Raw genomic sequence first — 15,363 nt, 5'->3', positions numbered from 1 at the left:
AATGGGTGGTGGTGGGGAGGTGTAAAGCTGAGTAACATTGGCACACACATGGCTTTGTACAATGTTGCCAAGTGGAAGTATGCTTGGAAAATAGGAGACAACTACACTGAAGATAACAATGCAGCATAAGAGAAGCCGTTCTGACACCACTGGGAATGGAATTGAGTGGTATGTGGGTGAAGCAGGGGGGGCATCAGTGGATATGCGTGTTAATGTCAACTGTACCAAAACTCAAAGAGAAAATGAAGAGGAGTAACTCATTCCAGTCATGATGACCACAGAAGTCTCAATGCTGTGGACAGGGTGGAAATGAAACTGAAGGAATCTGAGCTTCGAGGGGTGAGAGAGAAGATCATAGTGTTGTGTAAGGGTGACACATCTCAGAACCTTGCCGAGATTGGGAGGTTATAGATGGGGGGGGCAATTGGGGAGGCCACCCATCAACAGTTTTTTTTAAGTAATGTGGTGACCCCAGGAATTTTGATAAATGGGGTAACAGTACTGTACCAGAAAGAAGCTGAACGCTGGGTCCGGAGTTGGATCAGGAGGTGAGTCAATAGAATGGGTGAAGGAATCCGGTGGCAGGTTTCATTGAGGAGCTGAGCATTGAAAGTTTGGAGTTTGGAAAGAAGGAAGTTTCCCTTTTGTAATTTCACGATCGGGAATACTTAACGAGGGCACAGAGGAAAGTTGCAGGCTCACTGTGGTCAGATTCGGCAGACACAAAATCATCAACCAACCAGACTCCTAACACATGCCAAAGGAATTTTTGTTACAAAGATCTGTGGGAATTTAAATCTGATCAGCATTTTGTTTAATATTCACCGTTCATTTCCCACAGTTCTTATTTTTAAAGCACCATTGTGATAATTAAGAAAGATATAATTGCAGTTTTAAAGTTTTGAATTTTTGCTGAAAGTGACTACATTTGGATGCAACTGGTTAAAAGTGATTTTCATATTTTCCAGGTGCTATCATGTGTATTTTTTTTTTTAAACAACTGGTTTTGTGCAATTACTGCTTTGTACTCCTCTTCCCATGTTTCCTGCCTTTTTCTGAAGATGCAGACTCAGGCTGGGATATAATTTCACGAATCTGGGAATTCCCCTAGCCCTAGCCTAACTGACCATCCTTGACATGAGCTGAGACAGTGGAGGGGTCATTGTAAACACCTACGCTGGGCAATAAACCTGCAGCATTGGATGTTTACACCCTTTCCATTATTTGCTTCAGTAGAGAGTGAAATCAGGCAGGAGTGTAAAACCAGAGTTGCACCCAATCCTGTGGGACCCCCCAGTGAGTGGATTACATTAAAACTAACCCCAATGTGCCAATGTGGCATCCCTTTGTGGAGACCATCATACACACAAATGTGGACATAGACACACTCAAACACAAACATACAGACATTCAATCACACACTCACTCATTCGCTTACTTATTTTCTAGCAAGAGGCATTGAATAATGATCTTATGTTATGTTATGAATAATTATGTTCTTACAGACAGATTTTTAATTAGTAACGGGTTGAAAGGTTATGGGGAGAGGGCGGGAAATTGGAGTTGAGGCCGAAATGAGATCAGCCGTGATCGTTTTGAATGGAGGGGCAGGCTCGAGGGGCTGAATTTCCTATTCCTGCTCCTAGTTCTTACGTCCTTATGATGTGGAATGGAAACTCTGGCATACTTTTTCCTTTATCAGACCCTGGTACCTAAACTGCTGACGTCACATAATTAGGCAAAGAGAGAGGATAAAGGCCAAGTGGTTTTGATCAATCTGTCTCAGTTCCACTTACATTAGGTCACTTATCAACTGACCCATTGAGGAGCTAAAATGTTTATTCGTTAATGAAATACATGCATCTTGTGATTAGGAATGCAGTGTTAGTTATCTGTACTTATTCATTACATGGCATAACCTTCAGTGTATTTACTCTCCCTCTGTGCTGCTGCAAAACTGAATGCATCCAATATTCTTCCAAATGAGGCAGCAGAGCCATTGGCATTTTTATAGTCATTGTGACGTTAATGGAAGAGTTTAGCACCAATAATGTATTGAGTAGAACCATCATTTACTTTGAATATTTATATAACTTTGGTATTTGTTTTAGGGCGATAAAGGAGATCCTGGATATGCAGGACCAATCGGACCACGGGGATTACCTGTAAGGAAGCTGGTTAATATTCTGTTTTTTGAAACTAACAGACGGTGAGATTGGGGTGTGTTCAGGGCCATTGAGGGCACTGAGTTGAGCGTAAAATTGTGCTGGTTGTAAATCAGGATCCTGACCCAAGCACAACTCATTCTCGCCAGGTGTGTTAGATTAAAATTGCATTTGGCTCTTGCCATGTGTGGGAAGTGCTGTATATTCTATCTCATGGTAATGTAATCAGTGGGGAAATAGCTGTGAATTTCAGAAAGGTGGACAGCTCAGTCCCAGACACGTGGAAGCTCACTGAAAGCTGTTTGGTGCCCAGGGTCTGTGTTTACCTTATTCAGAGAGTTGAAGACAATTCCCACCTTTCTGACCCAGTACTAAAATTCATTATTTTATTTTATATTGTATTTATTTTATCCCAATCTGTAAGTTATTTTCTTCCCTTCTTCATGTTCCCTGCCGTATTATACTAATACCAAAGAGTATAGGACATGCCCAATTCTCTCACTATCTGTGCTACTTGATGTGGCTTTTAGGAAGAACACCTCCAGTATGGGCTCCCTGAAGAACTCTGTTGCCTCTTTTTAGCACCTTTCCCAGGCCTGCCCCACTGAGATTGGATCACATTGGACCTGAGCTTCCGTAGAGTGGCAATCAGAAGCGGATTGCCACTTCGCTCCTAGTTTCTTACCTCAAAATCCTTTCTCGCCCAACCTTCCAGCTCAGGCCGGGTGAGAATGTGTAGTGCAACCAGCTCCTGAGGCCTACAGTCAAACACTGCAGAGTGGGACACAAGATAGTCACGCCCTCTCTTAAATGGCACTAGCTGCTGTAAATCAGGTAAGTTTACAGGTCCAGCCATTTTCGAGCCAGGGAGAAGGTAGTTTTGTCAGTTATGTGGGTAGGATTTGGTGTGGGGGGTATGGGGGAAGTCAGAACAATAGCTACCCGGAAGCTGTAAGTGGTTTTACTTCTAACTTTTTCTGGGTAACTATTGCTGCAAGACAGTCAGAACCATCCAAAGTTTATGATTTAAATTGCATTTTCAGATGGTTCCCAGTGCAGGGCAGTTACCAATCGGAAGTTTGAACTTCCTGTGCAATTGCCATGCAATCCTTACCTAAAAACCTCCAATGGGGGATTCCCCAATGCATTTTGGGATACCCCCTAGATACACTGCCCTACAGCTTGGAAATTATGAGCCATTTTGTTCAAATTGTTGCAAACCAAGCATAGTGCTTACATGTTAGTTCCAACATGGTATTGCACCAACAGGAAACGTTCAATGGGGAACTTTTGTAGCACCGGGCGAGCTTCGCTTCTTGCACAGCTTTGAGGTCCGTAGACATGGCTTTCGCCTTCTTGGGGACGGCTAATAACTTGGCTCATATCGGGTGCTGGTAGCGAAAGCTGCGTCGAGGATGGAAAGGGGAGGCAGGTGAAGGCTGCGAGGAGTGGATGGGCTAGTGCAGGCTGTCTGGGTGACCTTTCAGTACAGCACCCTGAACTTCAACCCCACAAGCCAACAGCGGGGGTGGAAACTTCCTGCCCGGCCCAGTGCAAGAATCAGCGAGCACCTCGCAGATGCATGTTTAATCTCAGATCTGTGGTGTTTTGATTGGCTGGTATCCCATCCTGTGACGTTCTAATTGGCTGGTACCTCACACCCTGTAGAGTTCTGATTGGCTGGTATCTCTCACCATGTGTCGCTGAAAAGCCAATATCACGTTGACAAAACTACAACATAGAACATGACTTTATCTCAGTAACAATACACATATGTACACATGAGGTTATATGTAGTACTGCATGTGTACAGCACCCTGGGTTCACCACTACCAAGGGCGGAATCTTCCGCTCCCACCAGCAGTGGAAGCATGGCGGGCGGGGGAACTTTTGACATGAGGGCCTAAAATCAGTTTCCCGCCAGCAGGATGAACTTTAGGAATTAAGTTCCCGGGATTTTAAAGGCGGGTCACAATGTCAGGAAGCCCGTTTGCTTCCATTAGCACGTCATGCATGCTCATTAAAAGGCCACCTCACCGGAATTAAGATCCCCCTCCAAGTTAAGTTCCCCGGCAGTCAGAAATGAGAATGTTCACATTTACAACTGCATGTAAGTGGCTTGCACCGGGCGAGCTTCGCTTCTTGCACAGCTTTGAGGTCCGTAGACATGGCTTTCGCCTTCTTGGGGACGGCTAATAACTTGGCTCATATCGGGTGCTGGTAGCGAAAGCTGCGTCGAGGATGGAAAGGGGAGGCAGGTGAAGGCTGCGAGGAGTGGATGGGCTAGTGCAGGCTGTCTGGGTGACCTTTCAGTACAGCACCCTGAACTTCAACCCCACAAGCCAACAGCGGGGGTGGAAACTTCCTGCCCGGCCCAGTGCAAGAATCAGCGAGCACCTCGCAGATGCATGTTTAATGAGCTGAACAGTCCAAGGTCACATGTGTTCAGCCAGCCCACCCACCCAGTAGGAATCACTCCCACCTCCACGCCCGCCACCGAACTTAGACTTCAGAAAGGAAAATTCCACCCCAAATGTCCTCTTAGCCCCCTCGGCCAAGTTGATGCCAATCACAAAAGCAAAATACTGCAGACGCTGGAAATCTGAAATGCAAACTGAAAATACTCAACAGGTCTGGCAACATCTGTGTAGAGAGAAATAGAGTCAACATTTTAAGTTGTGACCCTTCATCAGATCAGTTCTAATGAAAGATCATGACCTAAAACATTAACTTCGATGCAAATCATACCTCCCATCCAACTCTCCCCAATATGTACTGGTACTGACAATTCCTTTATAAATCTGCAGGTTCACATAAATGGGCTCTTATTATTATGCAAGGATAAGGTCACCAGTATCTCATTCTCAGCAAGGATCTGCACTGGAACGGACAGGAGTTGAGGAATTGGGGCTGTAACCAATCCCTTTAAGTACAGTTGTCCACTGGCTATCAGTGAATTTATCCTGCAGTTTTTTTCTCTGAGGACTAAGCACTTTGATCATAGGAACCAAACCAGAAAACCATGCAATGTTGTCTTTTGCAGGGTTCACTAGGACCAAAGGGTGAAAAGGGAAGCCGGGTAAGGATGTTTGGCTGTCTGCATGCCTCCTTTAATTCTACATTCATTTTAATTTGCATGGTATCTTCAAGTAAAGGTTAAATCTAGGGGTCATATTTTCCTCTCGGTATTATTTTTGACAGAAAGCAGAAATCAGTAAAAGAGGAGCAGGGTGTCAAGCAAGCCATAGGAGGCATTCCATCTGCTTTGTGTGAAATATCCTCTGTGGCAATAATTAAGGAAGAAACTATTTACTTGCTTGATTTTATCAGGGGCAGGTTAAAGGCCAATCAACAAAGAGCTCAACAGAATTGCTCTGAGATAATGTCTGAATAGAGAGTCCTGAACTCTGGAAGATTCTGAAGTATTACTAACACTTGTGAATAATACAGAATGTGTGCAGTGGCCATTGCCGAGTATCTCAGTGTGACAGGAGAAGAGAGAGGTTTCAGAATGAAGTGGCCATAATTTGCAGGGCACATTACCCGGATGGTGCGTGTTTCGGAGCCAACTCTGCTACATGGATGCGACAGTGACAGTGCGTGTTGAGCTTAGGGTTTGCAGGGAGACGATGACTAAGGTGGGGTTCTTGGTTCACAAAGACCTGGAGAGCAGGTTACCATCTGTATAGCACAGTGAAAGTCACCATTGCCCTCAACTTTTACCCAAGGGATCTTCAAAGCAGCCAGAGGGGATATCACAGAGATCACTGTATCATTAAGGAGATAAGTGAAGCTTTCATTCACCACCCAATCAATGCACACTCCAACAACAACTGCCTGTAGCTGCAGGAGTGACAGCTGAAGTTTACCAAAGTGGTCGTCCATGCCCAGTCAGTCATGAACCTACTAACAATTCAATGGCATATCTACATAGATAGGGCTGTTACTCCATTCACATATAAATAGTGTGTGACCACTGCCAGAAAATACTGCACACTCTCTTTACTTTTATTTTTAATTTTATTTTTTGTATACTTTTATTCTGGGGTTTACAAATGTGACACTGTCCTTTAAAAATAAAGGAAGGATAGATGTCCTGCCATCTTGGAGAAATGGATTGCAAGGTGCAAATATTGCTGATAACATGTCAGCAAAGCCACAAACCCCAACAGACAGCAACTACAGAAGGTGAATGAATCAGGGCACTCATTCGGCTGATGTTTCAGAATCTAAAGCAATGGAATTGGTTTTAACCCTGTGTGGGTTTTAGGCGAGCAAGGAGGCCAGGTGAGTGTAAAATTCACTCACTGGCCTACATTCCAGACCAAAGGGTAATTCAGCTCTCGGGCCTTATTTAAATACAGCCACTTCAAGATGAGGCACGATCACTTGATAGTCATACTTCTCCATCCAAAAGCTGAATTACAAACGAATAAACCTGTGTACACAGCAGGTGTATTCACTCACACTGTCCTAACATTTAAAGGCAAACTTGGAGGGGCTGAACTCTTAGACCGGAGCCTTGTTAAATGGGAGTTAAGTCAGGGGAAGGCCAGGCTGGGTTCTTGGACTTGCACTGATATCTAGCCAGGTTCTGTCCTGAGTCTAGGCCACTGGGTAGTACTTTATATTGGATTATGTACATAAACAGATTTTGGACCATTCACACAAGCAGAGATCATTGGCTATTTTAGGAGAGTTAAAGGAATCATGATTGGCCAACTTTTGCCATTTCAACTAATGAAAAAGTGGCACAAAATTTTCAGAACCAGGATTACATGCAGTGCTGCTTAGATTGCAGGTTATTAATATTTTTGGAAAAAGGCACTTGACACTCTGTATTTGAAAAGGAGGAAAATATAGCCCTCAGTGTGTTGTGAATAAATCATCCAGCAATAATTCAGTGAGGATTTCAATTAGTTTCATGATAGAGTTTAATATAATAATTGATGATAAGTAATGTTCCTAACCTTGGAGGTACAACTTGCACTTATTAAAAAGGTAGATTTAACTTCGTAAAATAGCTGGTTGATTTAAACAAAAATATTCTTTTACTCAAATTGTAAAATTGAATACATTGATCTTTGATAAAAGTGTAAACTCACTGGGCAAGATTTTCTGCACCCGCCAACTGCTGGGATCATCCAGTCCCACCACAAGTCAATGGACTTCTAGCTGGAGCACCGCCTCACCTGTGGGGGGTCCCACCCAACGGGGTCAGAAAATCCCGGCCAGTGAATTGCTACAGAAATGCAGATGAAAATATTGCTACTTTTGATGTGTGTATCATTTTTGTCGCTGTTTAAATGATGCTGTGCTGTTTCCTTTTTGCTTTGCATTTTCTCCTGTGTTCTTATTCCTTCCGACAGGTCTGCCTTACCCCCTTCATCCCCTCCTCCTGTTCTGCATTAATCCCAGATTATCCTTCTTGCTCCTTACTCAAACAGCATCACCTTCTCTTCCTGACAATGATCCTAATGTGTGAGCCATTCCTTTTCTACTCAATCTGCAAGCCTCCCAGCCTCCCATAATATTTATTGCGACCCTGAACTTTAATTCATTATGCGATTCAGTTTAATGTTTGTGATCAGATCATAAGCATTAGTGAAGTCGCCACTGTAATTTTTTTTCATGCCAAAATAATTGAGAACAGGGAATTGATTCTGCTTTTTAATTAAGCACTCAGATCCTTAAACTTTTTTAAGGAATTTATTTTTGCTTAAAATATATTTTGTGAAAAAAGTACAATTGAATCTTAAAAACAGAAAAATCAGGCTAACCTTTTGAAGCACTAATGCACTGTATAAACCTTTTGTAGACACTGCATGTTTAAGCAGTCAGTCTGTCACCAGACACCATCTCCAGTGCAAGTGCAGGCATAGCTTCATTATCATTCCTACGAAAAAACTTAGTTGATACTGGAGTTTACAGTAAGGCTTAAATTTCCTAACAATTTATTCAGTCCAGTCCAAAAATGTTTTATATGAAGTTCAGTATAATAAATGGTAAATGTTACTTCAACTTTTCCCCCCTTTTTGCTAAAGTTTCTTGACTAATAAAGATATTGTTTGCAGGGGGAGAAGGGAAAGAGAGGCTCTAAAGGGCCTAAAGGGGATAAGGGAGACCAAGGAGTGCCCGGATTAGATGCACCTTGTCCATTGGTATGTTCTCATGATGTAATTGAAAATGTCGGATATTGTAATGGAAAAATAAGGGAGGAACAAGAATGTCAGCCCAAAAGTTCCACTAAAATGGACTCCATCACAACAGACCTGAAGACTACTTTTACACAAGAGATGTGGAATCACCTCACCCTCACTTGGATCCAGCATCTGTCCACCACCAATGAAGTAATGCTCTGTAATTCCACATTACTACAGGAGCTAAACAGACAAATGCAAAGTGTGGTTCTGGAGGAGTTTAGAGCCACATCTGATGATGTAGGCTTCACTTAGCAAGGTTTGCTCATTGTCCAGTGACAGAAATCAGTTGGAATTTCATTGCTTGCATCTTCATTCCCAACAGTCAAAGAGCATTTCTAACTTTTGAATTTCCCACTGAGAGTCTGACAGTGAGGCTGAGAGTTTCATTTGTGATTCTCAGTAAGCATCAAAAAAAAAAGCCATGTTGGACCGGATCACTTTCTAAGTGATGCGCCACTTTGTTGCACGTTAACTTGTTTGTTTCGAAGTCCTCCCTCCTTTCTCCATCTATGTGAAAGTCAATTCAAGATGCATTTGTATTAACCAAGTCAGTTCGTTTTGTAAACAGGGATTCCGAGGCTTTAAAGGAGAGAAAGGTGAACCGGGCTTACCCGGCCTGGATGGGCTTGACGCCCCTTGCCCATTGGTATGGTGTTATCACCCTTCCCTTCCTGCATGTTAATCATTGTGATCCATCTTCATGCATGCTAGTGAACTAACAACTCCAAGTGCAATCTGGATGAGGAAAAGTACTATTCCCACATAGTCATCCAAACTCCTTCACAACCAGTAACAAATATGCTTACTAATGTAATCTGATATTCTTGATGTAGTTATTTGTTGCAATTATGAATTTTTCTACATGTTCCGACACACTTTATATAAAATATTGCTCATGTTGGCAATGGCAATTTAGAATTTTTTACAGAGCAACATAAATCAATCATATCTCCTTTACCATATAACACAAAACAAGAATAGCTCAGGGAGCACAAATTGTAGACAAAATATATACCAATTAAAACTAACTTACATAAGAACAAACTAATATAAAGTTGTCTTCCACAAATTAGACCTGCCAGTAATTATATTCACTGGTTGTGAGATTCCTCCATTTCACACTTGAAAAGACACATTTCTGATCAATGTTTGAGAAGTGGTTATGGTTGAAAACATCTATTATAAAACTCCTGTTGGATAGCTGCAATGGGCAGTTTGTAATATAAGATGTGCAATATTATAGGATATCTTTTGCAAGAGGCTTCTGCATTGCTGTATGATGGTGAAGATTAATCTTTCTACAGGTGATAGTATGTACTTTATAGGGGGTGACAGTGGTGTAATGGTAATATCACTGGGCTAATAATCCAGAAAGCCAGGTTAATGCTCTGTGGGAAACAAAAACAAAAATACCTGGAAAAGCTCAGCAGGTCTGGCGGCATCTGCGGAGAGGAGCACAGTTAACGATTCGAGTCCAAATGACCCTTCAACAGAACTAAATAAAAATAGAAGAGAGGTGAAATATAAGCTGGTTTAAGGAGGTCGGGGGGGGGGACGACAAGTAGAGCTGGATAGAGAGCCAGTGATAGGTGGAGAAAGATGTCACAGACAAAAGGACAAAGAGGTGTTGAAGATGGTGATATTATCTAAGGAATGTGCTAATTAAGGGTAGAAAGCAGGACAAGCAAGGTACAGATAGCCCTAGTGGGGGTGGGGTGGGGTGAAGGAATCAAAAAAGGCTAAAAGGTAGAAATAAAACAATGGATGGAAATACATTTAAAAATAATGGAAGTAGTGGGAAAAGAAAAATCTATATAAATTATTGAAAAAAGTTGGGGGGGGGGGGTGAAATCGGAAATGGGGTGGAAATGGAGGAGAGAGGTCATGATCTAAAATTGTTGAACTCAGTATTCAGTCCGGAAGGCTGCAAAGTGCCTAGTCGGAAGATGAGGTTCCTCCAGCACCTCATCTTCCGACTAGGCACTTTGCAGTCTTCCGGACTGAATATTGAGTTCAACAATTTTAGATCATGAACTCTCGCCTCCATCCCCACCCCTTTTTCCGATTTCACCGCGCCCCCCCCCCCCACTTATTTCAATAATTTATATAGATTTTTCTTTTCCCACTACTTCCATTATTTTTAAATGTATTTCCATCCATTGTTTTATCTCTACCTTTTAGCCTTTTTTGATTCCTTCACCCCACCCCACTAGGGCTATCTGTACCTTGTTTGTCCTGCTTTCTACCCTTAATTAGCACATTCCTTAGATAATATCATCCCCTTCAACACCTCTTTGTCCTTTTGTCTGTGACATCTTTCAATTATCTCCAGCTCTACTTGTCCCACCCACCCTTAAACCAGCTTATATTTCACCTCTCTTCTATTTTTACTTAGTTCTGTTGAAGGGTCATTCAGACTCAAAATGTTAACTGTGCTCCTCTCTGCAGATGCTGCCAGACCTGCTGAGCTTTTCCAGGTATTTTTGTTTTTGTTTTGGATTTCCAGCATCTGCGGTTTTTGCTTTTATCTTAATGTTCTGTGGGCATGAGTTCAAATCCCACCATAGGCAGCAGGTAGAATTTAAATTCAATCAATAAAATCTGGGAATTGAAAGCTAGTCTTAGTAATGGTGGTCATTCAACTATCATTGATTGTCTTAAATGCACCATTGTGCTTGACTAGGGATGGGTTATAAATGCTGTCCTAGCCAATGACACCCACACCCATGAACGAATTTTAAAAAATGTCCTTTAGGGAAGGAAATCAGCCATCCTTACCTGCATTGGCTACATGTGACTGCAGATCCACAGCAATGTGGTTGACTTTTAAGTGTCCTCAGTTCAAAGGTAATTAGGTACGGACAACAAATGCTGGCCTTGCTGGTGACACCTGCATCACATGAAAGAATACATTTTTAAAAACTCTATTGCCCCATTTTTTGCCAGCCAAACTTTGGCATTTCTGCAACAACAAAAAAAAACTCCACAAATATTTTGGCTTCAAAATGTTGTCACGGGGCAAGTTAAATTCATAACTTAAGAAAATCAGTTGATTTGAATGGTTGGCTTTCCATGAGATCTTTATCAGTCACACACGGATACATCCTGGGCTACACTTAATCCTGGACCAACATCTAAAAACTGCTCACTTAGCTCATTGCTGTTTGTGGGAACTTGCTGTGCACAAATTAGTTGCTAGAATTTCCTGCAGTACAACAATGACTACACTTCAAAAGAACTTCATTGAATGTAAATTGCTATTGACCATCCTGAGGTTGTGAAAAGCTCTACATAAATGCAATTTATTACCATCCTACCAGAGTTAAATAATGCTAACCAAATCCTACACAAGAGTTCACTATTTTCATTTTAGTGGCTTTTTCCTTCCTTGCTATACCAAAAACCAGACTCTCCCATCAAACCTCCTGTACTTATTTGATGCTGCTGCAGTAAATGTTCTTGCAGAATCCTCCTTTATTTATTATATTGATGCTCCTTTTTTCCTTTTCAAAACTGAATCAGAATTAACATCACTTCCTTCCTACCCTGCCTTCCTACCTTTAGTTCCTATCCTGCCTTCTCTGCCAATTTCCTAAACCCTGGTCCTGAATGCACTACAACAGAGTACCAATGGGTTAATATTAAAATTAGATCTATGCCTAAATAAATTCATCTTTTTTAGTGAGTCTTTGAGAAATCAAATTATTTTTAATACGTGACCTAAGAATCCTATTTGAAATGTATAACATTTCATTTATACATATGTGAAGTGTACAGATCCTGTTCTTTTAATATTACTATATAATTGCAAAAAGGTTTTACCAAAACATTTATACTGATAGTAGCTCAATGCATGAGCATTAGTTTTAAAGCTTGCTTATAGTTCTTGTGTTTGGAAACTTTATTTAAAAAAAAAAGCATGTTGCATACAGTTTGTGTCCAGCTATAAAGAAATGTACTTTTTAATTGGTGTCATTGGGGTACAATAATCTTTCTTTGCATGATTAAAGAAATGCCATCAACCAGGGGTAGGTGATCTACTTGTTTAGTCTCAGGAAATTGGCAAAGCAGTGAGTGGGTTCAAGACTCCTGGCAGAGCTCCCTGAGCGTTAGAGGGAAAGTCTCGCTTTTCAATGTTGCAACAGTTTTCACTATCTTGTGTGCTGTCTGAAAGGGCTGATGCCATTGATTTTTGCTTGGTTCTTGTATGGAGTTGAAGCTTGAACCAACTTTTGCCACAATCATTACTTTGTTCTATGAATGTCAGTAGCTGCATAATGTTAGTAACGTTAGCATTTGAACACTCAATGACCTCCTCCCTCTAGTTTCCAGCCATAACGTTAACCCATTTTGAACAATAGCAGATAGAGGAATGTTATAACAAAGTGTTAAACATTCATCCACTCATGCCACCATCCAATTTCAAGACTATTCTCCCTTCCATTAAAAGTTTTTAGGCTGAAGTTTTAAATGAAAACCATACAGCAGAAATAAAGCTGGTTTTATTTTATCAGGGTGGAGTTTGGGATTTATAGCATTAATATGGGTAAACATCAAGGGAAAAGCAGAAAGGACACTGGGAGGTCAGCATACCATTACCTGCTGTTGAGTCTGCCTGCTCCCTGCTTAATAGCTTCAAGAGCAGCAGTCCTGTTCATGCCATGGAGAAGGCGCAGACATGATGGGCCAAATGGCCTCCTGTACTGTAAACGTCTGTGAGTCTAAGGCCATCTTCTATTCAGCTTCAATAGAGTAATGCATAAATTAGCAACCACAGATTATTATTTAGCATTATCTACAGTGATAGTATGTTTACCAAATCACATGTCACATTCAAATTTATGGGGCTGAAGCTTCCGGTTGGCGTGCAGGGGCAGACCCGACACGCCGACGCATAAAATGAAGCGCGGTGACATCGGGCGTGTGTCGCGACATTGTCGCACGTCATTTCAATATTTCGCTTGGCGGGCGCGCGCTGGCCAAACTGCCAAAGGCCTATTAAGGCCATTAACAAAGTGATTAAACCTATTAGGAACACTGCCCGTCCAACCCTAAGGTTAGCCGGCAGGAGAAGAGCCCAGGCGGCCTTTGCGTTTTTCAGGAAACCTCATCCACGGGCGGGATGAGGTTTCCTTACGCTTTTATAAAATAAATGAATAAAATTTCCTAATTTCACCAACATGTCCCAGCTCATGTGACACTGTTTAAATAAATTTTTGCTTTATTTATTAAAAAGTTGTATAATCCATGCAGTCTCCCTGAGGCACCTCTGTGCCCCAGGGAGATTTCCGCGCTCTCTCGCGTGCATGCGCAAAAGAGCACAGGCCCCGACTCTCCCTCCTCTCCCGCCCGCACAGGTAGCTCTGAGCGCTACTGGCCACACATTACGCCGGGCGGGCTTTAATTGGCCCGCCCATGTAAAATGGCAGCGCACAGCTGATCACGGGCGGCGATTGGCTCTGCGCCTGTCCCAGCCCACCTGCCATAGGAAAAATTCTCCCCATGAAGTTGAATAGGCAGGCCCATGTCTACAGTCAACGTTGTGTTAAAGATTGAAATCCTTGCACTGACTTCAGATTTCTAGAATTTCCCATTAACAGCCCTTGAGGTCCACTTGACTTTTCTTTTAAAAAAAGATTTCATGAAGGCACAAATCCGTTCAAAATGAATCAAATTAATGAGGATCTCAAATACTAGCAGATTCTTATCAAGTCTCTGAAGTTGAGGGCTGGAGGAATAGACACTGCCAGTTTGATTGAAGGAAGGTGACAGGTGATTCAGAGATTTAAAATGCAAAGAAAGCTTTGAGGAAAAGCTGAGATAATAAAGCTTGTTTTTGTTGGAAGGGAAAAGATAGAGATGCAACATAATCCATGTCTTTAAAATGTCGAGGAGCTTGGAGATTGTGGATGTAATCACATTATTAATTAGAGGGCTTGAGTACAATATTGGCAAGCTTTAACTAAGGCTAGAGATTTTAGTTCTCGTTGCAGAATCATGGGATAGGTGGCCATAAAAACAACCTGATGCCATATTTATTACTCCTTTGTTTTAAAAATTGGACAAAATATATTGTCATGCATTGGATCAAAGATTGAGAGGTAAGCATTGACGCTGAGAAACAGGTTACAAAAAGCACTATGGTTCCATGCTGGCACCAATGGAGTTTAATCTATGAATATCAACCAGTCAGGATTAGTGCAGTTCAGAATATTAGATTTACCCTGATGGAATTTTCAACCTATTCTTCACAAATCAAGGTGAATTGTCAGGGTTTCTTATTCAAGTTTTGCCTTGCCTGAGAAGATGGTAAGTTTCTCAGCAATAAAAGAGTGAGATTTCATCAAAGGCATTTAGATATTGACATGTGTTCCAGCACAAAATTCCAAATGTGGAACTAAACTTATGCAACAGCATTTCTCCCCCAACACCAAATACACTTTTTTTTACATTTAATTTTTCCAAAAAATGAGACCTTAATTCCATCCCTCTCAACTATTAGACTGACGACATTGCAGTGAACACCGGATCAGAAATGTCCTTTGGGGTTTACTTCCCAGCATTGTTTAAAATACAAAAAAAAAATGTGGCAGTTGAGTAGCTACAACACCACAGGCTTTCATGCCTCATTGAAACAGCCTCTTTTTTTCTTGCCGTTACTATAGTCAGTTTTCATTGCACATAAGATATTTATCAAGAGGGAATGAGAAACATGGGAGGGAACAGGAGGCATAAAAGGTCATGTGAATGAGGGGATAGAATTGGATAAAAAAATGTGGAAATATATATATATATATATATATATAAAAACCTCTGTGCTTCAAATTGTAGGGTGAAGATGGTTTACCTGTGCAGGGTTGTTGGAATAAAGTAAGTAAAATTGAAATGATTTGAAATTCTGAACAGTTTAAGTACGCTGATGTGTAGCATGTAAAGTGTCTTCAGACTGACTGGAAGCCACCTGTGTCTAAAGTGTGGTAATTACTAAGCCTGTT

At 41.5% G+C, this 15,363-nt stretch overlaps 1 protein-coding gene across 15 annotated transcripts in view; it reads left to right on the top strand.

Moving 5' to 3' along the window:
- col13a1 (collagen, type XIII, alpha 1) overlaps positions 1–15,363 on the top strand; it is a 239,574-nt gene that overhangs the window by 215,101 nt on the left and 9,110 nt on the right. For all 15 annotated transcript variants that reach the window (XM_041176321.1, XM_041176332.1, XM_041176335.1 and 12 more), the window contains 4 exons: positions 2,112–2,165; positions 5,209–5,244; positions 8,240–8,326; positions 15,200–15,238. In XM_041176321.1, coding sequence (XP_041032255.1) covers positions 2,112–2,165; positions 5,209–5,244; positions 8,240–8,326; positions 15,200–15,238 — 216 coding nt within the window. The remainder of the gene's footprint in view (positions 1–2,111; positions 2,166–5,208; positions 5,245–8,239; positions 8,327–15,199; positions 15,239–15,363) is intronic.

The sequence above is a fragment of the Carcharodon carcharias genome, chromosome 28 (genome assembly GCF_017639515.1).
Source record: "Carcharodon carcharias isolate sCarCar2 chromosome 28, sCarCar2.pri, whole genome shotgun sequence".
NCBI lineage: Eukaryota > Metazoa > Chordata > Chondrichthyes > Lamniformes > Lamnidae > Carcharodon > Carcharodon carcharias.
This window is presented reverse-complemented; position numbering and strand designations above follow the sequence as displayed.